Genomic DNA, 22,874 nt, shown 5'->3' with positions numbered 1-22,874 from the left:
CCCATTCATGCTCTGTCTCTCTCTGTCCCAAAAATAAATAAACGTTGAAAAAAAAAATTAAAAAAAAAAAAGCAGAATGAACTGTACTGGATGTTTTTTATTTGCCTCTCCATTTCCACTGTCCACTATTTTCCAGGCTGCTCTTTGCTGTGGGATTCTGATCTGCATTCTATATATGCTACATTAATAGTTTTTCTTACTCCATGGCTTCTGTTTTGCTTCAAAGAGGGAGGTCACTAAAGGTACTTACTTCCTCCACTCCTCTCCTGCCTTGGACTCACTACATCTCAACACTAAAAGCAACTCGTAGTTGAACAGGTGGCCTCTCAACATGGGTGATCTCCCCTCATCCCTTTAGATCTGGGGGTGGGAGTATCACAGTTGTTAACAGTTCCAGAGTATTGCATTACTGCTTGTTACCCTACATTCATCTTTGCAAATACAGCTGACCCTAGAACAACATAGGTTTGAACTGCACTGGTTCACTTACAGGACTTGTTACAGTACTGTAAGTGTATTTTCCTCTTATGATTTTCTTTGTAACATTTTCTCTAGTTTACTATATTGTTAGGAATACAGCATATAATACATATAACATGCAAATGAAACATGAGACAGCTAAAATGTGTTCCTGAGGTTTTCACAATTTAAAATGTCCTATATTCTAATTTTGGAAATTAGAGGCAGCAAATTTGCTTGTCCACCCACTGAGATAATTTCTTCACAAGAATTATACTATCTACTTCTCAGACTGTTTAAAATTACATGAGAAAATGTTAATGTTTATGTTACTGGTAAGACTTCTAGTCAATAGGCTATTAGTAGTAAGCCTTTGGGGAGTCAAAAAGTTATACAGACTTTCAACTGCGCCAGGGGTCAGTTCCCCCAACACCCACATTGTTCAAGGGTCAACTGTCTTTTGCAGACTCTGTCTCAATCTACAACTTGGGAAAATTGCAAATTTCCTTGTGACCGTTTCATATAGGAAGAAAAAGCCTGGTTATGGTTGGAACTGTATGGTAAGCCAGATGTTCTATTTGTTCTATTTGTCTATGGTCTTTGCATTCAATTTTTTAAGGAGACATGCAGAATATGTTCTGCATTCCCATGCTGTTAAAATATGTTCAATAAAACCTAGATATGCTGTATTAGGTAGGACCAAAGAACTTTATATTTATTTTAAATATCAAAATAACACAACAAACTAGTTCAATATACAATACACTTCCTAGTCTTCACAGAGAACTGAATTTTTTCTATAAAGACATTTGTATTTATGAAACATGAGACAGCTAAAATATGTAACTCACAAGATACTTCACACACAGTTGACAAAATAATGAATTTTGATATTTTAGATTTTTCTTTGTAACTGCTTTTAAGTGTCCTTTAATGATTAAAAACAAAACTTATGATTTGAGACTGAAGACTAAGTTCAAAAGCATTTCCACTTTAATGTACATCATAAATCCCCTTAATCAGAATATTTACTACACAACATGGAGCAGCTAAATGCCCACCTCTGTACTCATTATTATTTTTATTTTTGGCAGCCACACTCATCAATTGTAATACAGTTGTGTCTATAGGGATAAGAAAAGTCCAATTGTTGGAAGAAACAAAAAATTCTGTATTACACCACAGTACACTGTCCAACTTTAACGCAAGCAGGAATACCAAGCAAAGAGGCGAAATAACAATGAAAAGTGTACATGCTCTTCATTCAAGAAATGTTTTAGAATCTCCAACAATGCAAGCACTAAATTACTTTTGTACTTAAGAATTAAAAAAAGATATGTCCGTCTTTGTAGAACCTCTATTCTGATATAATTCTTAATTTCTTTTTATATAAATGGCTGCAGAGACTAAATTTAAACTCTCTTGGGATTTTTTAATAGTCATAGATTTAAGATCAATACATAGCAAGTTGAATGAAACATGAAGAGGAAACAAAACATAGTCACTCTCTCTACCAAGACCTTCTTTCTCTCATCTTCCACACAACCTAATCCTATTTCTTCTATCTTATTAATGCTACTCCCAAAGAGAAGAGCAGAAAGCATGCTAATATTCTAGATAAAAGTATCTTTAAGTTGAAATAACATTAGAGGAAACAAAGGGGTGATCCCCCCAAAAGAACACTACAGACCTTATGAAGAGAGGAATGTGAGAAAGAAAGGGAGGGCGGAAATCTAAGGAAGAAGTGCCTATAGTTCCTAGAAATTATTTAGAAAATTGTTCTCACATTATCCATTATTCACCCTAATCGCAAGTAACATTTACCATAACACTATTTAAAGTTTTAGAAATGTTACCTGTTCCTTATTAAAAAATGTATTTTTAGTCATTTTAAATTTGACACTGAATCTTAGAATTATACAAGTATGACTTTAAAAGTCCTAAGTTTTCCTGAGTTCATCAACTCAAATTATATGTTGGTTGGGATGTTGCTGCTCCTAATGAGAAACTCATCTCAAACCATCACCTCTAGTTCAGTTTTAGGCAAACTGAAATGAGAAGCCATTCAAAGTAGAGCTGTGTGGATATGGGGAACTGATTATTTTTAAAAAGGAAGGTGGGGGGGGGGTGCGGAGAAGACAGAGAGGCAGACACACTACTCATTTTATTTTATTTGTCAGATTCCTCTAATAAGCATCTAGAGACAGGCCCTGGAGTGGCTTCACAGTAACTATAAAGGCCACAAAAGAGTTAAAAAAACAAAACAAAACAAAAAACAAAAATAAATGTTCACACTATTACTTAGTGCCATTTTCCTAATCATAAAGTAATCTAAAAAAAGTATTGCCTGACCAGCAGGCAGCACAAACATAAAACCCATAACAACAACAACAACAACAACAACAAAATCAAAATCATTTATTAACCAGTACAATCTAGCCAGCAGAATCAATTTTAAGCAACTACAACACATTGAAAAGGCACAAAGTATTCAATTCAGAAAAGATTGGGTATAAAAAGGACACTGTCGAAGAGCTAAGCTTTAAATCTGACTTTTCATCAACGATATGTTAGAATGATCTGGTAGGAAGAGAACTCAAACTTATAAACATACCAGTTTAACTGTGTTTTTGTTTGCGATTAAAGACTGAAAAGCAATGAATGATATTTAATTACTTATTAGCCCTTAACAGTTTACAGTCACTCTGCAAAGATGTTTGACACTTTTAAAGTTGACAGAAATTAGTGTACCTATATCATGACCTACAATCACTTAAAAGGAAGTCACTTAATAAAGCACCAGTTTAAAACCCTATTTTTGCTACTCCTTTCTCCCAGCAAAACGACTAAATTACTTAAAAGTATGCAAAGATCATTACCTTTACAGTTTGTTGGTTAAATCTTGCTGGCATGAAGAACAAACCCTAACCTTAAATGGTATTTTAGGCTGCAAAAAATAGGTGGAGTTTCTTATAAAAATAACTTCAACTTGTCTTAAAAAAAAATTCTAAGGCAAAATTATTTTAATAGTGTAGTGTAAAAAATAAGCTTATTATTTAGCATTTAATAGTGTCCACTTAAAAGATAACATTCAATTAACTGAACTGAGGAAAACTGAGTATTCTTACTTGTAATTGGTTTGTCAGTATGACTATTCCCAGAGTATTTTCTTCTGTTTTTATTTTTATACATATAAACACAAACACTTAATCTTAGTATTCAAACTAATGATTTTTCTTTTTAAATCCATAATCCTAGGACTTCAACTGTGCTTCTTTGGACAAATATTTATTCAAACAACAAAGAATTTTAATTCTTTTAAACTATTTTAATACCTACTAAAAATCTTTGGTGCATTTAAGGAAAAACTGATTAGGTTAACACATTTCTACACTTGATAAATTATTCAATTTACATATTAAGTGCTAACTGCTATCAGCTAAAAAATTAATTTAAAACAATAAATTATGCTCATAAAATAAAAAATTCTGAATGAGGCTAAACTTAGTTGCAAGATTCAAAAATTTCAGTACAGTTACAAAATTAATGGATTTTAGAGTTAATGGAACACTTGTCCAAATACTCCAAATTAAATATTACAAAAGTTTAACTGAAAAGAGTAGGCCTCATTTCATATTTTTTGTGCCAACTTCAACAACTTATATACATTCAGTTTGCCCAAATCCATGAGGTTTTCACAATTTAAAATGTTCTATATTCTAATTTTGGAAATTAGAGGCAGCAGATTTGTTTGTCCACCCACTGAGATAATTTCTTCACAAGAATTATACTATCTACTTCTCAGACTGTTTAAAATTACATGAGAAAATGTAGTGCCTGGCACACAGTAAGCATTTATTAATGCTAGCTTTCTTTCCCTATTAGTAGCTCTGCCATTTTTAATGCTGAGAGCTTAAGTGAGTCCTTTATCTTAACCTCGGATTCTTTATCTCTAAAATGGGAATACAGCATGTCTTTTCTCTTTCAGATTTGGTTATGAGGTTAAACGAGAGAACTGTGAAAGCATTTTATAAAAGAGTAAACCAGTATTCAAGTTTATCTACAATAATAACTAAATATAGTTCTATTTCACTTTATGTAAGAGATGTATTCCAGAAAAGTTTCGTTCTGTAAACCAACTCCTATGATCAAATTATGTACTTATAGAATTAGGAAATTATTATTAAAAGAATCCTAAATACCTTCAAAAAAGCAAAGTATTCTTTTCAATGTGAAAATGCAACACCCTATTTCTTTCTTGCTACCAAGCATATAATATACCATACACAGACACATATATACCATTGCCTTTTTAGAAGTCCAAACTTTTCTACAATGGTTTATATGTAAGGCAGGGTATACTTTTAGGTATTACTTCATTTCATTATAGTAAGTTTTTGAGTTGAAGGTCTTGTTTTCATGAGAGGAATCAAAAAACATAAAGACATATTTTTAAAAGTCAATTTGAAAGACTAACAGACTAATAGTACCTCATACAGTCAAGTTTTATCACATAAGTACCCCAGATATAACATTTTCACACAAAAGTAAAAGTGTTTTGAAAAGAACACATTAATTATATCTACTGGTCCTAGACTAATTACAACCAAACCTTGATAACTGAGGCAAAACTCGGGTTGGTTTTGTTACTTATATGAGCTACTTTGGTTAACTGCCTCAATCTCAACATTTTTTTCTTTTATTTCCACTAATATGATGTGAATGTTCCTGTAAAGTACCTTCATTTCTTAAGTGCTTCAGCAAACAAGTTTCCCCATTAGTAAGTGGTTAAATTTTATTCATTAAAACTTCATTATTTTATTTGTGATTTTTTTCACAAGGGCTGGGCCAGACTTTACAGTTTACACAAAAAAAGTGCTTAAAGCAATTAGGAGTGTAAACAAAACTGAAATAGAAAAATCTTAAAATTGCTATTTTCCAGTAGTTTACATACAAATGACATGCTAATAATAAATCAACCCTGCCTATTCTAATCCTTCAAGCAGCTCCTAGGAAGTATCATCCTAGTTTAAATTTAAATGGACTTGAAAATATGGAAAGTGCACATCTTGAAAGGTATTTTGTAATTTTGACTTTTTCCTCAATTTTTATCAGTGAGGTTTTTGCTCTAACTGCTATTTCCTCTCACCAAGTCCTCAACTTTTGTCTCCTACAAAAATAAAAATTAAGGATAATTACAGGCCTTAGGCTTATTGAAAATCAAAATAAAGATCTAGATTACATGTAAATCTGTATACAAGTAGTGGTTCCCTTTAATTAAAGTAAACATGGAGTTTAGTTGGACATAAATTTTATAATTTGGCACCTTTCCTAACAGTTATATACGTAATACGTAGGTTCTGTTTCCCAGAATTTCACTTAGCCAAAGTAAATGAGACCAAAAGTAGCTTATAAATTAAATTTCACTGATTAGTTAGAATTGCCCCTCCTTTAGTGAAATGAAGATATATGCTATTATGTGCTGTTATTGTTTCTAAATAAATGACAAAATATAAAAGGTGAACTTACCTTGAAAGTTATCTAGTTAAAACGGTCATAATTTGCTTTCAATACCTTTTCAACTTTGTATAATTTAACACCTGCACATATGTTTGCATTTTGTATTCATGGTAACTAAAGCACTGGCAAAAACCAATCCTTTGAATAATTATTTCAATTCTGCGTTTCATTTAATAAGCTAATCTTACATTAAGTTAGCTTTCTGGCTTTGAGTTTATCAAAAGACCAAAGGATTAATAATAACCTGACATTATGGCCAGATAAAAAAACAACACAAAAATATCCAAGATTTCCCTACAAATTTAGATCTACCTTCAAATTTTAAAAATGCAGAAGAAATGATAATGAATCTTAAGTTAGGATAAGAAGAGTTGCAATTATCAGTGTATTCTTATAGTCTTTCTGAAAGGCTACATGGTCCTTAAGCTTCTCTGGAAGATGTGGAAGGGAGAAAAGAGGATTGAAACTAAAGAAGAATAAAAACGTCCACTGATGATTAAAAACAAAAACAAAAACAAAACCATAAAGTCAACCGCTAGTAATATTGAAAAGTTTGAGGAACCATTAAAAATTAAGCACTAAGTTATCTTTAAAAATCACAAAAATGTTCATTTCAAATATTATACCTCAAAATGTGTCCAAATATTCGTATGTTCAGTAAACAGAAATACATATTTTTCTTGATTTGAAATGGTTCTGAGGACTTGAGAAACTAGAGAAAATGAAAAAAATAGCAGCCTTACTAATTTAAAAGCCATCAGTCTAGGCTACCATTAGCACATAACAATCAAGAAAGTCTGTGGAATGTTTAGATTTACTCATGAATGATGCTCATTATTAGAAATACTTTGTACAGCAGTAGCATTATCAAGGCCTAGTAGTGTTCCAAGATAAGACTGTTCTCTAGGGTCTAGCATTTGTTCAGGTCGTACTGGATGAACTATATTTGCAGGTTGAGGAGTAAGAGTATATTTTTCCAGAAAAGCTAAATCAGCTGCTCGGGGATAATCAGTTGATTGTGCCTGTGGTGACAAGATCTCATGAGAAGATGGTGGAAGCGTGGTTGTATGACGCACCAGATCACTCTGAGTGTCAGGCATCTGAACTGGAACCAATGTTACTGGAACACACACTTCGGCAGACACATTCTGTAACATGGTCTTGGCTTCTGACTGATAAACTTTGGGCTGGTCCATATATTGTTTTGTTTCTGTTTGAAAGATTTTATCATCAGATGAGTACTCTACTGGCAAGGATACAAGTTTTTCCTCAGAAGTACTTAGAGGATCGTCTGGAGATTTTATGCCATGAACATGGTCAATGTGGTATTTCAGCTTGTCTTTCCGCTTAAATGTTGCATTACAGTGCTGACAGTTGAAAGGTCGGGCATCAGAATGGATAACCAGGTGTTTTGTTAAAGTTTTCTTAATTCTAAAAGATTGATTGCAAATTTGACACTTGTATGGTTTTTCACCTGTATGAACAAAAATGAAATTAAGGTAAAATGCATTCAGTTGGGAAGACAATGATTTAAAGTAGCAAATTTTCCATATGAATACTTACAAGAACTTAACAAAAGCAGTGATATTATATGCTATCACAAAATGGAGACAGTACAGTAAGCCAGTAAAGACAATGGGCTCAAACATTAAAAAGATCCAGGTTTGAATTCTAGCTGTACCACTTACCAGCCAAACCTTGAGCAAGATACCCAACTTCTAAGCATAGTTTCTTCACCAGTAATATGCAACAATAATAGTGCCTACCTCAGAGATGGTGAATGGATTGAACAAGAAAACAAATAGTGCTGAGAACTGTAGCTGGCATAAGATAAGTACATGATGGACTCACAGACTATTATTATTGCTTGCTTTTATTCCCACTATAGCCCCTAAAAAAGGTATAAAACAGGAACATCCGATTTCCTCCCACCCAAGAAGGATTAAAATTAAAACAGCAACTCTGATGAACTGAGTTCTTAGAATCAAACTAAGAAGTAGTGATATTTAATGTCTGGCCTGAGGTCAACGTAAGGAGAGTTGATCAGGATAAAGAACAAGGAAACCGAACTAGTTTTCAGTCCCTCCTGAGTCAGGTTTCTACACTGTAGTTTTGTTGTTTTCCTTTTTGTTTTTAATATGAAGCATTGTAAATTCCTAGGTTAGCCAGTGTGGTAGGCAGAATAATGACCTCCCAAAGAGGAAGTCTAGGAAGCTGTAAATATGTTACTTTCCGTAGCAACAGGGACTTTGCAGATTAAAGATCTAGAAATGGGGAGACTAGCTGGATTATCCAGCATGGCCCAATTTAAACACAGGAGTCTTCAAAAGCAGAAGATAACGGAAGAAGAATGCATCAGAGAGATGCAACAAGAGGAGAACTCAACCCCTTCACTGTTGGCTTTGAAAATGGGAAAAGGGGCCAGGACCCAAGAAATGTGGTGGCCTCTAGAAGCTGGGAAAGGCTCTCAGCTTACCACAAGTAATAAAACTAGAACCTGGGTCCTGGTCCTACAGCTCAAAGACGGTTTTATCATAACCCAACTGAGCAGGAAAGAGATTCTTCTCTAGAACCTCCAGAAAGAAACGCAGCCCTACCAACATCTAGATTTTAGCCCATGTCAGATTTCTCACGAACAGAGATCTAAGATCATACACAATTGTATTACTTAAGCCACTAAGGTTATGGTAATTTACTACAGCAGCAAGAGAAAACAAACCTAGACATACAATTGCACAACAAACACAAGGCATATATTTTAAAACTAAATGGAAAGATTTTATATTAATTGTTACACGGGTTTGTTGATATCACTGTTTTATCTTTCCATTTAAAAGAAAGCCAGTTCTCCTAGAAAATTAAGAGAATTGCACCCTCAAGTTGAGCCACTAATACCAAACAATTATTCATTAAATATTATTAATTGTTATTTTGTGGCCCACAGGAACTTTCAAATCCCAGTACAGAAAACGTATACAGGCTGGGATGCTGGTTCCTGGACTATGACATTTCTACTTGTTTTTGAACTAGTATCATGACTGATGTCACTAAAGAGGAAGTAAAACATGAAGTAAAACATTTATAAAGGGTTAAAATTCTTGAAAAGATAGTATTTGCAACTGTGTGTAGAACACACTGTATCCAACATTTGATTTCACCTGAAATGCCTACAATCAGGGACAATATGAAAAAGGTTATAAAAGAATGTTCTGAAAAAAAATTACACTTCTAAAATGCAAGAACTTTCTATAATTCCTGGCATTAAAACCAGTCATGACAGGAGTGTTCTATAATTAAAAAAAAAGAAATAGAAACTCTAGCATAGCATTACGAACACCACCAACAAGCACAGAATTTAGTTTTAAAGATAAAAGTATTGGTTTTAAGTATTCTCCTTTGGCACAGTATTAGCCATGATAGTTTCTTAAGCACATTCTTAAAAGCTTTTATAGATGATGTAAAGTCATAGTCAATCAGTTCCAGTGTCCCACAAATACTGTTAGGAAGCTGGGACTCAGGCATATTTCTTTGAGAAGTTTCTATGATCATTTTAAACAAATTTCATTTTTCCACAGAAAAAAATCAATTTATGTTTATAAGACAAAGATCCACAAAGGAAATGTTGATATTATTATATTTAAAAAGTAAATATGGAGTGCTTATAGATACACAGTGAGAAAGGTCAATACTGTGGACTTAATAAAAAGAGGAATACTTATTGAAGAAACATTCTACAGCAAGGCAAGGCTTTCTGTAGCAAAATTATCTATTTGATAACAATGAACTCAAGTTGGGTGAATCTCAGGATCACAAATCAGAGACCTAAGGAAACAAAGGAAAGGTCTCCTGCAAGATGCACAGAAAGGAGTCTATTTTTTAAGAGTGGAAATAGATAAAACAATGCTTAAAGAAATGTAATCTCTTTCTCAGCTAAAATCATAGTAACCTATGAGTCTTTAGAATTAAAAAATGTCTTCCAATAGATGAGTTATGTTTAGATATTAAAAATTAGTATATGAAAATATAACGAGAACTTGGCATTCAAATTTGATGGAGTAGTTTATATCACAACTATGTCTCTTGCTAGTGAAGAGGAAAAGATAAAAGATTTTTTAAAATTCAAAGAATCTACTCTTTGGAGGCACTGAAGCACAAACAAGGCAGCCAGGACATAAGGGGCCAAGATTCTGGAGGCACAGGAAGGTATGGACATGTGTTCTTTCCTTAGTGTACTTTCAGATTTAGTGACAATTAATAAATAAATAAATTCTCTGGGTATGGGGAAAAATAAATAAAATAAATTCCCTGGGTAGGGGAAATAAGAGGTCAAGTGGCACCGAGGGCCTGATGGCATTCCACTGGAATGGGAAGATAAAAGCTAGAGTTTGGGACTACCCAGGATTTAAGGGGTCAAGAGCCTGGAAAGGAAAGAACAACAGAGAAATGAACAGAAATACTGACATTTGCCAGCTCTCAAGATGAACATCTGCTGGATAAGACAGCTAGAAACCAGAGGCTGGATACTGAAGGGATGAAAAGATATTTTAGCAAACCCAAGGGTCCTGGGGAGATGAAGATTAGAGTTTAAGTCTCACCACAATAATGATGAACTAGCAGAAAGGTAGATCAGAAATAGATAAGAAGTGACCCATGCCATCTCATTCTATCTGCTTGTGAGAAGAAAATTAAATACATCTGAGAAAGAATACAACTTCAAGAACCTCTACAATTTTTCATTCACAAAATCGAAGGTTCATTTCAAAACGATCAGGCATGTCAAGAAAGAGAACCAAATGACCAAATGTTGAGAGATGGGGGGAAAAAAGATAACAGATAGCCCTAAAGGTGAAGAGAAATTACATAAGACTGAAATATTAAGATGAATATGATTAATATATTCAAGAAAACACAGGAAAAGAGAATTTCACCACAGAATTGGAACTATGGGAAAAAGAAAATTCTGGAACAGATAACTGAATAATTCAGTAGATTGATTTAATAGCATATTAGACACCACAGAAGAAATAATTAGTACAATGGAAAGTAGATTAATAGGAATTATCTATGTGGAAGCACAAAGAGAAATAGATTGAAAATATACAAAAAGCATGATATTCATTTGTGTGTGTGTATATACATATATATATACACACACACACACACACACACACACAGACACATATATATATGACAAAGTAACATATCTAACATAAATAAACTGGAATCCTAGAAAGAGGAGAGTTTTGTTTAAGAAGATTTACCCTATACAAAAGAAAAGACATCTCAAGTCACAGACCCAGTAAGTTCTACAAACCTCACAAAATACAAAAAAACCAAAGCAAAAAAAACCACACATCTGTGCACACCATAATAAAACTACTAAAAATTAAAGAGAAAAAAGCAGCCAATTAAAAAGAGACATTTCATTTAAATGAGCAACAATAAGACTAACAGTATACTTTTCAACAACAAAAGAGGTTCAAGGAGGAAAAAAATCACCTATTTACAATGTTGAAAGAAAATTAGCTGCTAATATAAATTATATAGTCAGGAAAAATATTCTCCATAAAGTAAAATAAAAACATTTTCAGACAGTCAAAACCTAAGAGAACCTGGTGTCTGCAGATACGCTCGAAAGGAGTCCGCATGTGGAAGGAAAATGATTCCAGGAGGAATAATGTGAATGCAGGAAGCAGTAAACAGTAAAGGGCACATATATGGTTAAAAATAAATAATATGGGTTATTTAAAACAAACCAAAAAATAATGTCTTATGTGGTTTAAAGTATATGTAAAATTAAAATACATACAATGCATAAAAGGTGAGAGGTAAGGGTGTTGTAAGGTTTTTTTGCGTTGTCTAGAAATTGATAAAGAATTAACTCAAAGTAGACTAATAATTTATGGATACACATAGCAATCTTTAGGGTGATTACTAACGAACAATGAAAGAACATACAACTGACAAGCACCCGAGGTGAAAATGTGTAATAAAAATCCTTTGTGATTTCAAGGAATTGAAGACAAGAGAAAGAAAGCATCAAGGAAGAGATGGGACGAATAGCATGATGATAGATTTAAATCCAAATAAATGAGATATCATGCAAAATTTAAATGACTAAGTATCTCAGTTAAAAGAGATTATCATAATAGATGATAAAATGATGCTCCAAAGACATACATCTTAAATACAAGCCCACGGAAGGACTGAAAGTAAAAAGACAGAAAAAACATATACAAACATTATCCAAAAGAGACCTGGTAAATCTTTATCCCAACATAAAGAGGAATATTTTGACCACGGGACAGAAAGATACGACAATCCGTACATATCTAATAACACAGCCTCAAAATATATACAGCAAAAAATTAAAGAACTCAAGATGAAAAAGTATAATTTTCAATCAATAGGTTAATAGATTTTAACATAGATCTCTCAGTAACTTATAGAATAAACACACACAAAAAATATCAGTAAGAATGTAGAATATTCGAGTAATAAAACATGTTCTCTGGCAAAAGTAGAATTAAGCTAGACATGAGTAACATACAAATAGAAAATCCTCGAATATTTAGGAATTCAGCAATACAATTCTAAATAAGCCATAAATGAGAGAATTAATCTGAACAGACATTAGGAAATATTTTTTAACTTATTTATAATGGAAATATGAAACATAAAGTGTGGGACTGAAAGCAATGTTTGAAAGGCAACTTAGGACATTAAAATACATAAATAAAAAAAAGAAATGCTAAAATTTATTAAGTTAGGCATCGATATAAAAAAGCTAGGGAAAGACAGCAATTTAACCCAAATAAAATAGAAAAACAAAAAAAGCAGAAATGAAATAAAAAACATGTCTAAACAAAGGAAATATCAAAAAATCCTATAGTCATTGAAAAGATACATAATATGATACCTTGAATTCTGTGGATAGATTTCATATTTTAGATTAAATAGAGTTCTTTAAAAATAAAAAAAACAAAACAAAAAATGACAGCTCTGTAACTATTAAAGAATCTTTTTTTTTTTTTTTTTTTAGTTTTATTTATTTTAAGAGACAGAGTGAGAACAGGGGAGGGGCAGAGAAAGAGGGAGAGAGAAAATCCGAAGCAGGCTTCATACGATCAGTGTGGAGCCCGATGCAGACTTGATCTCACGAATCATGAGATCATGATCTGAGCTGAAATCAAGAGTCGAACGCTTAACCAACTGAGCCACCCACGCACCCCAAGAATCTCTGACTTCAATCTCTTCATAGAAAATAAGTTCAGAGGGATTTATCAGTGAATTCCTCCAAATACTAATGAGGAAATAATGCCAACTTTACATAAACTCATCCACTTCATTTAAAAAGATGTATTATTTCTCAAATTATTTTTTGATGCCAGCAGAGTCATAATAACGAAACCTGTCAGCGATATTACGAGGGGAAAAAAAGGAGTATGTCTAAACAACATAGCCAAAAAGAAAAAAAGAAACAAAATATAAGCAAATTAAATTCAACTATATAGTAACAGGATAATACACGACCAATCTGTGTTTATTTCAGGAATGTAAGATTTAATATTAAAAAAATCAATGTAATTTGTCACATTAACAAAGGAAAAAGATCTGATCACCTCAATAAATATAGGAAAAAAATCTAACACCTATCCATGACACTGTAAATAAATCAGGAATAGATGGTAATTTCTTTTTTTAACATTTATTTATTTGGGGGAAAGCCTACACAGGGGAGAGGCACAGAGAAGGGGACAGTGGATCCAAAGTGGGCTCTGCACTGACAGGCTACCAGCAGTGAGCCCGATGTGGGGCTCAAACTCATGAACCCCAAGATCATGACCTGAGCCAGTCGGACCCTCAACCGACTGAGCCACCCTGGTGCCTGTGGATAGATGGTAATTTGTTTACCTGTTAAACAGTATCTACAAAATATACAGAAAACATCATATTTAATTATGAAATACTGAAAGCTTTTCCCTGGAGATTGAGAATAAGACAAGGACGTCCACTATCAGTACTTCTATTCATATACCACTGATGATGTCAACCAAAGCAATAAGGCAGAGAGGGAGAGAAAAGGATTTAGAAAGGGAGAAATTAAATTGTCACTATTCACAGATGGCCAGCTTGTATCCTTGGAAAATCCAAAGAACTTAAACGATAGCAAAGTCATTGCATAAAAAGTCAACATACCAACTCAACTGCATTTCTATACATCAAAAACAAATACAAATAAATACAATTTATAATTTTGTACAAAAACATCAAACATCTATATATAAATCTCATGAAGATGTTTAAGATATCTGCACTAAAAACTGTAACATCTTTTTTTTTTTTTTTTTTTTAAGTAGGCTCCACGCTCAATGCGGGGCTTGAAGTCATGACCCCGAGATCAAGAGTTGCATGCTCCACCGGCTGAGCCAGCCAGGTACCCCCCAAAACTACAATATCAAGAAAAGTAAAAGGACTTAAGTTAGGGTAGGGATTGTTCATGGATTGATGATTCAATATAATAGAGATAACCAATTAGGAAAAAATTGACTATGTATTCACTGACATTCCAATAAAATTCCCAGATTTTTATGTTTAGAAATTAATAAGTTGTTTCAAAATCTATCTAAAAACATAAAGGAACAAGAATAACAAAGACACCAAAACAGAACAAAGTTGGGTAAGTTACATCACCAGATATCAAAAGCCATAACAATTTAAGTGGTACAGCAACAATGGAGCAAGGATATACAGACAGTGCAGTATAAAGAACAGAGCCCAGAGACAAACCACACACACAGCTTCATTTAATTTAAAACAAATATGCCAATGAAATGCTATAAAGAATGGATAATCTTTCCAATAAATGGTTCTTGGGTATAGAAAGCTACATGTAAAAAGAAAAAAATAAATAAAAGGAAAACAAGTGAAAAAAGAATTTTGATCTTTACCTAACAACCTAAGAAGAAACAAGTAAATTAGAGAAGGTTCATAATCTAAATATGTAAGTTAAAATAGAAGGCAACAGAAATATTAACGACCTTGGAATAGGCAAAAGTTTCTTAAAGAGGATATAGCAAGAACCTAACTAGAAGGAAAAAAAAACCCAAAAACCAAAAAACAAAAACAACCTGATATGTGACTTTCATAAAACTCAGAAACTTCAGTCACTGAAAGACACCATTACTAGAGCTCAGAGGCAAGTCACAGAGCGTAATATATCTGAAATTTAGATATCCAACAATGGACTCATCTCCAGAATATAGCTAGAACTCTTATAATAAATCAATTAGAAAAAGACAGGAGCGCCTGGATGGCTCAGTCAGTTAAATGTCCGACTTTGTCTCAGGTCATGATCTCACAGTTTGTGAGTTCAAGCCCTGTGTCGGGCTCTGTGCTGACAGCTCAGAGACTGGAGCCTGCTTCAGATTCTGTAACTCCCTCTCTCTCTGCTCCTTCCCTGCTCACTCTCTGTGTCTCTCTCTCAAAAACAAACAAACATTAAAAAAAAAAAGACAATCCAGTTTAAGAAAATCAGCAAAATAATTAATCAGGTGCTCCATGAAAGAGGATATTCAAATGACCAATAAGTATATGGGAAGGTGCTCAATATCATTACTTACCACAAAGATGCAAATTAAATTAAAGCCACATTGAGATAGTGCTACATATTCATCAGAATAACTTTTAAAAAAAGGCAGTATCAAGTGTTGGTGAAAACCTGGAGCAACTGGAATTCTCATAAGCCGTATACTTACTGGTAGGACTGCAAATTGGCACAATTACCTTGGAAAACTGTTCGGTAGTGTCTACTAAGTAGAACATACACATCCTATCGGCTAACAATCCCATGGCCGGGCATATACACAAGAGAAATAAATGCATTTGTGTATGAAAAATCATGAACAGGAATTTCCAAAGCAGCTTTATTCATAATAGATCCAAGTAAATACAAACCAAATGTCCATTAAAGTTCAGGGGATAAATAAATTGTGTGGTATATTGATATGAAAATGAAAAGAAACAAACCACTTCCATGGATGAATCTCATGGACATCATACTGAGTGAAATAAACCAGACAAAAAAGAGTACATACTATATGATTCCATTCATAGGAAGTTCAAACAGGCAAAACTAATTAGTGGTGATATAAGTCACAACAATGATTATTTTGCAAGGAGGTTACTCCTTGCAGCCAGAGAGGATACTTCTGCAATTCTGGTACTGTCCTATATACCAATCTGAGTGGTGGTTACGTGGATGTATTCATTTACAAAAATTCATTGAGCTGTTCATTAAATTTTGGATACTTTACATACAGCGTAAACAATTCTGCCATGTCTAGGGGCACCTGGGTGGCTCAGTCGGTTAAGCGTCCAACTTTGGCTCAGGTCCTGATCTCACGGTTCATTGGCTCAAGCCCTGAGTTGGGCTTTGTGCTGACAGCTGGAGTCTGGAGGCTGCTTCAGATTCTGTATCCCCCCCCCCCCACACCGGACTCTGTCCCTCCCATGCTCACACTCTCTCAAAAATGAACATTAAAAAAAAAAATTCTGCCAACTCTAAAGTCAAGTCCTAAATTTATCAGCCTTAATGCCTGTTTAAAATAAATGCACTACATTTCAACAAGACTACTGCTGAAGAACAGATGTTATCACTACTCTGAGAATTACAACAAACAAAACATATAATGGATGAGAATAAGCCCTTTACAGAAGAAAATCTTACATCTGTATTCCAACCAATTTCTCTAATTCATTCAACAAATATTTATTAAGCATCTACTATTTGCAAGTTTGGGAATAGGCACTAATCATATCTACTCATTTGAACCAATTAAGTGTACTGACCTGTCGAAAACTGGAACCAATCCATTAGTTACACCTTGTCTAGAGAAAGAATATACTAATACAAAAATGTCTACATGGAGTCTAGTTAAGGGGATTTGAAAAATAAGAATTTAGCAATTTAGATAATGTACTAAAGGCATCCCGGCTAGGGAAAAATAATCTGGGGAGCAAAATTATTCTGGTCCCAAAAGAGATACCCATCTTTACATGGGTAAAGATGACTCAGTATCCCTCACCATTTCCTTTAGAAACTATTCCATAAAGTTACTACCTTAGTCTAGAACTACATTTAGCAGTTTTTCTAATCAACAAATTTAGCAACCCTACTTCCTTGATTAGAGAAAAAGGATACCTTGGCTAGTACACTCTTCATTTTCTACAGGGTGAATAATAAGCTGACATTCTGGTGAATCTATTTCCAATGGTAATTATGAAGAACTCCTAAGAATACTTATAATCTTTGTGTACAGATGTAAAAATGATATTCTGGACCTATAAATCTCAGGAATGGACTTGGGAACATGGCAACCAGTTCATGGAACAGCCACACTGTGAAGTCCTGTCTGGGTAGCCTTCTGATCACTTTAGATTAAGAGCTGGCAAACTACAGCCCAAAAGCCAAACATAGCCTCTTGCCTGTTTCTGCAAATAAAATTTTATTGGAATGCGGTCATGTTAATTTGAACCTACATGGTTATAGTTGCTTCCATGCAACAAAAGCACAGTTGAGTGGTTATGAGAGAGACTGTCTGGCCCACAAAGCCTTAAATATTTATTATCTAGCCCTCTACCAAAAAAGTTTGCTGACCTCTGCTTTAGGTGATTTCTCATTCTCATTTCATAACTGCCATAATCTTCATCTTATTCTATAACAGAGCTCATACTCTATTTAAAAAGTGAAAATCCCAAGCAGTCTTCATACTATTTTTGAAAGAGAGACAGCGCGAGCGGAGTAGGGGCAGAGAGACAGAGGCAGACACAGACTCCGAAACAGGCTCCAGGCTCTGAGCTGTCAGCACAGAGCCCGACGCGGGGCTCAAACTCACAAAACTGTGAGATCATGACCTGAGGCGAAGTTGACGCTTAACCAACTGAACCACCCAGGCGCCCCTCACGTCCTCAGTTTTCAACGTGAGAACTTGTCCCAAATTCCAACCAAGATATTCAGAAATGGAAATTCTACATTATCATTGGTCATCGACTAATTACTATAAGTGAATGTTTTCAAAAAACTTCATTCAATTATAAAGCCAGTCCTTATTATATAACTTTCTCCTCTAAAATAATTCCTGTTTTACAATTCTTAAATCATCAATGGTTGAAATAACTTTGTGTAAGCTCATCATTTCTTTTAAATCATGAGTTTATTAAGTTTGTTATTTATAATATGGAAGATATCATTAGTATAGTTTCCTCATTTTGTCCTACTTATGTATCCCTAAATTGTGACTTTTCTTTTGTAGGGAGCCGTAAATTTTTTTAACAGCAGCACTTTATAAGTAATAAATACTTTACTGCAATTCTTTGCTATTGAAATTGCCCAAATTGTTATTTCTTATTCTGATATTTATGAAATCAGTTATTTTTCTCTTCTACAACAGTAGCTTGACAAAATCCAAATAAATATAAAACAAAGCACCCTTAAATGCATAAGTAAGTTCCTTTTTTAAAAAGGTAAGCTTTAGGGGCGCCTGGGTGGCGCAGTCGGTTAAGCGTCCGACTTCAGCCAGGTCACGATCTCGCGGTCCGTGAGTTCGAGCCCCGCGTCGGGCTCTGGGCTGATGGCTCAGAGCCTGGAGCCTGTTTCCGATTTTGTGTCTCCCTCTCTCTCTGCCCCTCCCCCGTTCATGCTCTGTCTCTCTCTGTCCCAAAATAAATAAATAAATAAATAAATAAATAAATAAATAAATAAATAAAATAAAAAGGAAAGCTTTAAAAATTGTCAATTTATGTGGGAAGTCAAACAAGGAGTAAGACAACGTATAAGAAAGAATCCAACATAGTCTGTATTTCAAAATATGGTAGCATTACCAAGGGGGAAAAAAGATTTAGGAAATGATATCTTCTGGGAAGCAGCTGAAGCAAATCATTCTACTGAACTACCTATAAATCACAACTCACTAAGTGAAAAGGAAAGTATACAACAGTAACTTGGTAAGCAAGACAATCAAATCATACTAATTTATTGTTTTAAAAGACAAAAAAAAAAGAAATGTCTTCAGAGAGTTACACAGATATAGAAGAACCAAAAACCTCCAGAAAAGGGGAAAATTAGAGCTAGAAGTTGAGTTAATTCCCTATGGGAAAAAATTTTCCCAAATTCTACAAAATAATATTCAAAAGTACTGAAGCTTACAGAGAATCAAAGTGCAGAATATTGTTCATTCATGACATCACCTTTAACATAATAAATAAAAATCGTACGGGGAAAAGGCAAAAAATTTAACCAAGAACAACAAAATTTAAATGTCCATATTTTATCCTGAATAATTACACAAAGATATATGTAAAGTACCTATTAACTTTTACCTGAATGCGTCCGAAAATGCATTTCCAGACTTGATTTGCCTTTAAAAATTTTCTTACAAACATCACATTGATGAAACGTTGCTTTGTATCTAAGAAAAATAAAAAGGGTTGAGTTTTCAATATAACTTTAATAACACAATAAAAATATGTTACATCATGTACAAAAATTACACACAGAATTCTCACATTAATAAAGCATAGAACTCCAAAGGAATGTGGAATTACTTTTAAAGTACCAAACTGGTGGCTCAGTTGGTTAAGCGTCTGACTTCAGCTCAGGTCATAATCTCAGGGTTCGTGAGTTTGAGCCCCACATTGGGCTCCGTGCGGTCAGTGCAGAGCCTGCTTCAGATCCTGTCTCCCTCTTTCTCTGCCCCTCCCCACTCGTTCATTTTCTCTTTCTCAAAAATAAGTAAACATTAAAATTAAATTAAAAAAAAAATGTACCAACCTTACCTCCTCCAGTCATATTCAGTGAATGAATCTATACAAAGAGGTCCTTAGACTTTTAACTTTAAACCCCTTTATTTTAAGATTTAAATCACTGAACTTCTGTATTATTATTATTTGCTATTAAAAATATCAAAGGAAAAATTACTAGGACAGAAACAGATCAATGATGAGCTAAAGGAAGAAAAAAGGAGTTGAACAAAGCGGTGTAGTGGTAATTTAGGGGTGACAGAACTATTCCATATCTTGACTGTGGTAATGATTACATGACTGCATGCATTTATCAAAATGTGCAAAACTACAGACTAAAAAAAACATTTTTCTGTCTGTAAAGCATACCTTAATTTAAAAAATAGACGCTAAGTCTGACTGAAAAAAAACTGCAGTACTCTCAAAAATGTGCATTCATCAAAAAGGTGACACTGCTCTAAACTGGTTCACTTTATAACAAATATAATAAGTATCATAAACTTGAACTTAAAAATAAATTTTATACCTAAATCAAAAAAGAATGAGATACCAGTCCTTTTATTTTTATTACGAATTAATAGACATAAAAAGCTGCAAATTACTCAAAACCTAACTTATCAGGCAGTAAAGTATAATGCCTAAGAATACGCTTTGTGAGTTAAACAATCCTAGACTCCAATTTATTTATTTATTTTTTTTTCAACGTTTATTTATTTTTGGGACAGAGAGAGAGCATGAACGGGGGAGGGGCAGAGAGAGAGGGAGACACAGAATTGGAAACAGGCTCCAGGCTCTGAGCCATCGCCCAGAGCCCGACGCGGGGCTCGAACTCACGGACCGCGAGATGGTGACCTGGCTGAAGTCGGACGCTTAACCGACTGCGCCACCCAGGCGCCCCCCTAGACTCCAATTTAATTGTGAGGATTAAGATATGTGTAAAATGATTAGCATTTAAATTATAGTTATTAAAAGTCTATCATCTCACCCTGGAAGTAATTATATCTAATTGAACACATGGCAAAATAATTAACTCAAACAGAGGCTACTATGATGTTCTGTAAGACAGTTTGCTCTTAACATCTGGGTTTTACTGGAATATTTAGCATATTGTTACAATATTCAATAGCAATAGTATGCCTAATATTTCAAATGCTATTCACACTTTTCAATTCATTCAACTCAACATTTAAAGAGTGGCTACAAAAACTCTATGCAAGGTCCTGTCTTCTAGAAACTTACTTCTACCTGATGAAACAAACATTTAGAAACATAATGGGAGGGGTGCCTGGGTGGCTCAGTCAGTTGAACATCCAACTTTGGCTCAGGTCACGATCTCGCATTCATGGGTTCGAGCCCTGCACTGGGCTCTGTGCTGACAGCTCAGAGCCTGGAGCCTGCTTTGGATTCTGTGTCTCCCTCTCTCTCTGCCCCCACCCCTGCTCGCACTTTGTCTCTCTGTGTGTCCCAAAAAACAAAAACAAAACAACACAAAAAGTTTAAAAAAAAAAAATTTTTTTTTTAAAGATAACGGGAGTGTCACTGATAAACTTAGCAAAAGACCTGTAACCAACATACTTGGTTTGTCCTATTCCATTCATATCCCTGGTAAATACAAATAGAGATATAAACAGGGTCACCATAGGCACATACAGAAAGAAGCAGTGGTACCCAACTTGGGGCAATTTTGTCACCGTGGGGCATTTAGTAATGTCTGAAGACATTTTCGTTTTTTCACAACTGGAGGTAAGTCGGTGCTACTGCCATCTAGTGGATAAAAGCCAGGAATACTGATAAATAAACCTACACTACACAGGGCAGCTCCCCAACAAAGATAATTATCTGGCCCCAAATGCCTATAGTGTTGTGGCTAAGAAATTTAGATCTATAAAAGGGAAGAAGAAACATTATAAAATAATGGGTGGGAGGAGGGGTGCTAACCTTCATCACTCCCCACATTTTTTCCTTGGATAATCTGCTTTTACGTATTCACATATAAATCTTGATAAACGCTCAGACTTCACTTCTGAGATTCAGACTTCTATTTACCTGTCACATTTTATGTTTGAGTTTCTATTAGGCATCTCAAACCCAATACACACCAAACAATTCATTGTCTCCTTCTGTAAATTTAGTCCAACTTCTGTATTCTCTATCTCAATGGCTGGTTTATCTACCACCCACTTGAAAACAGGAATTCTTTGAAAACAGGAATTATCCATGACTGCTACCATTCTTTCAATTAAAAAAAACTAAGTATTTTTCAAATAAGTATCTGCTACTGTTTATTACTAATTCTATTCCCTAGTTTAGGCCCTCACCATCTTTTTCCTAAATTCTAACAGCCTTCTAACTGGCTGATTTACTTGTCTTAATTTATCCGCCACAAATCCAGCCTCCACCCATCAATAAGAGTAATTTACCCCAAAAGAAATCCAACTGTGTCACCTTCTTGTTTAAAATTTTCCTTTATTTAAAAAAGTTTTTTTTTAATGTGTATTTATTTTTGAGAGAGAGAGGGAAAAACAGAGCACAAGCAGTGGAGGGTCAGAGAGAGAGAGAGGGAGACACAGACTCCAAAGCAGGCTCCAGGCTCTGGGCTGTCAGCACAGAGCCCGAGGTAGGGCTCGAACCCATGAATCATGAGATCATGACCTGAGTTGAAGTCGAACAATCGACTGAGCCACCCAGGTGCCCCTCATTTAAAATTTTCAATGGCTTTTTATCACATAGGAATAAGTATTGGTTCCATAAAATGATATGTAAGGCTCCGTATTCTAGATCCACCATTAGCCAGCCCTCGTAGAAAGTGGAGCCTACAGGTTCTGGTTCCATAATTATCTAGGCCAGCAGACAGGTCCGCAGGCTCTTGTGGCAGGGAGGGAATCCCAAAACTCTTTCATAGGGTTTATAAGATCAAAGTTATTTTCAAAATAATACCTTAACACTTATGTTCCTTTCTCATTATGTAGACATTTACACTAATGACACATACAAAAGAAATGGCGGATAAAAGTGCTGGTACCTCAGTTCCAAACAAGGGAGTGGTACCAAAATGTACTAACAGTCATTGTGCTCTTTACCACCACGCGATCACA

The 22,874-nt window shown here is 34.4% G+C and overlaps 1 protein-coding gene across 1 annotated transcript in view; it reads right to left on the bottom strand.

Moving 5' to 3' along the window:
- Positions 1-1,148: 1,148 nt before the first annotated feature.
- Positions 1,149-22,874, bottom strand: part of ZBTB41 (zinc finger and BTB domain containing 41) — a 48,955-nt gene continuing 27,229 nt past the window's right edge. Inside the window, exons 10-11 of the mRNA XM_045456673.1 lie at positions 19,360-19,448; positions 1,149-7,453 (exon numbers count right to left, since the gene is read on the bottom strand). Coding sequence (XP_045312629.1) covers positions 6,798-7,453; positions 19,360-19,448 — 745 coding nt within the window. The 3' untranslated portion in view covers positions 1,149-6,797. The remainder of the gene's footprint in view (positions 7,454-19,359; positions 19,449-22,874) is intronic.

This window comes from Leopardus geoffroyi, chromosome C3, assembly GCF_018350155.1.
Source record: "Leopardus geoffroyi isolate Oge1 chromosome C3, O.geoffroyi_Oge1_pat1.0, whole genome shotgun sequence".
Lineage (NCBI taxonomy): Eukaryota > Metazoa > Chordata > Mammalia > Carnivora > Felidae > Leopardus > Leopardus geoffroyi.
The sequence above is the reverse complement of the archived record's forward strand: the minus strand, read 5'-3'. Positions and strand labels throughout refer to the sequence as shown.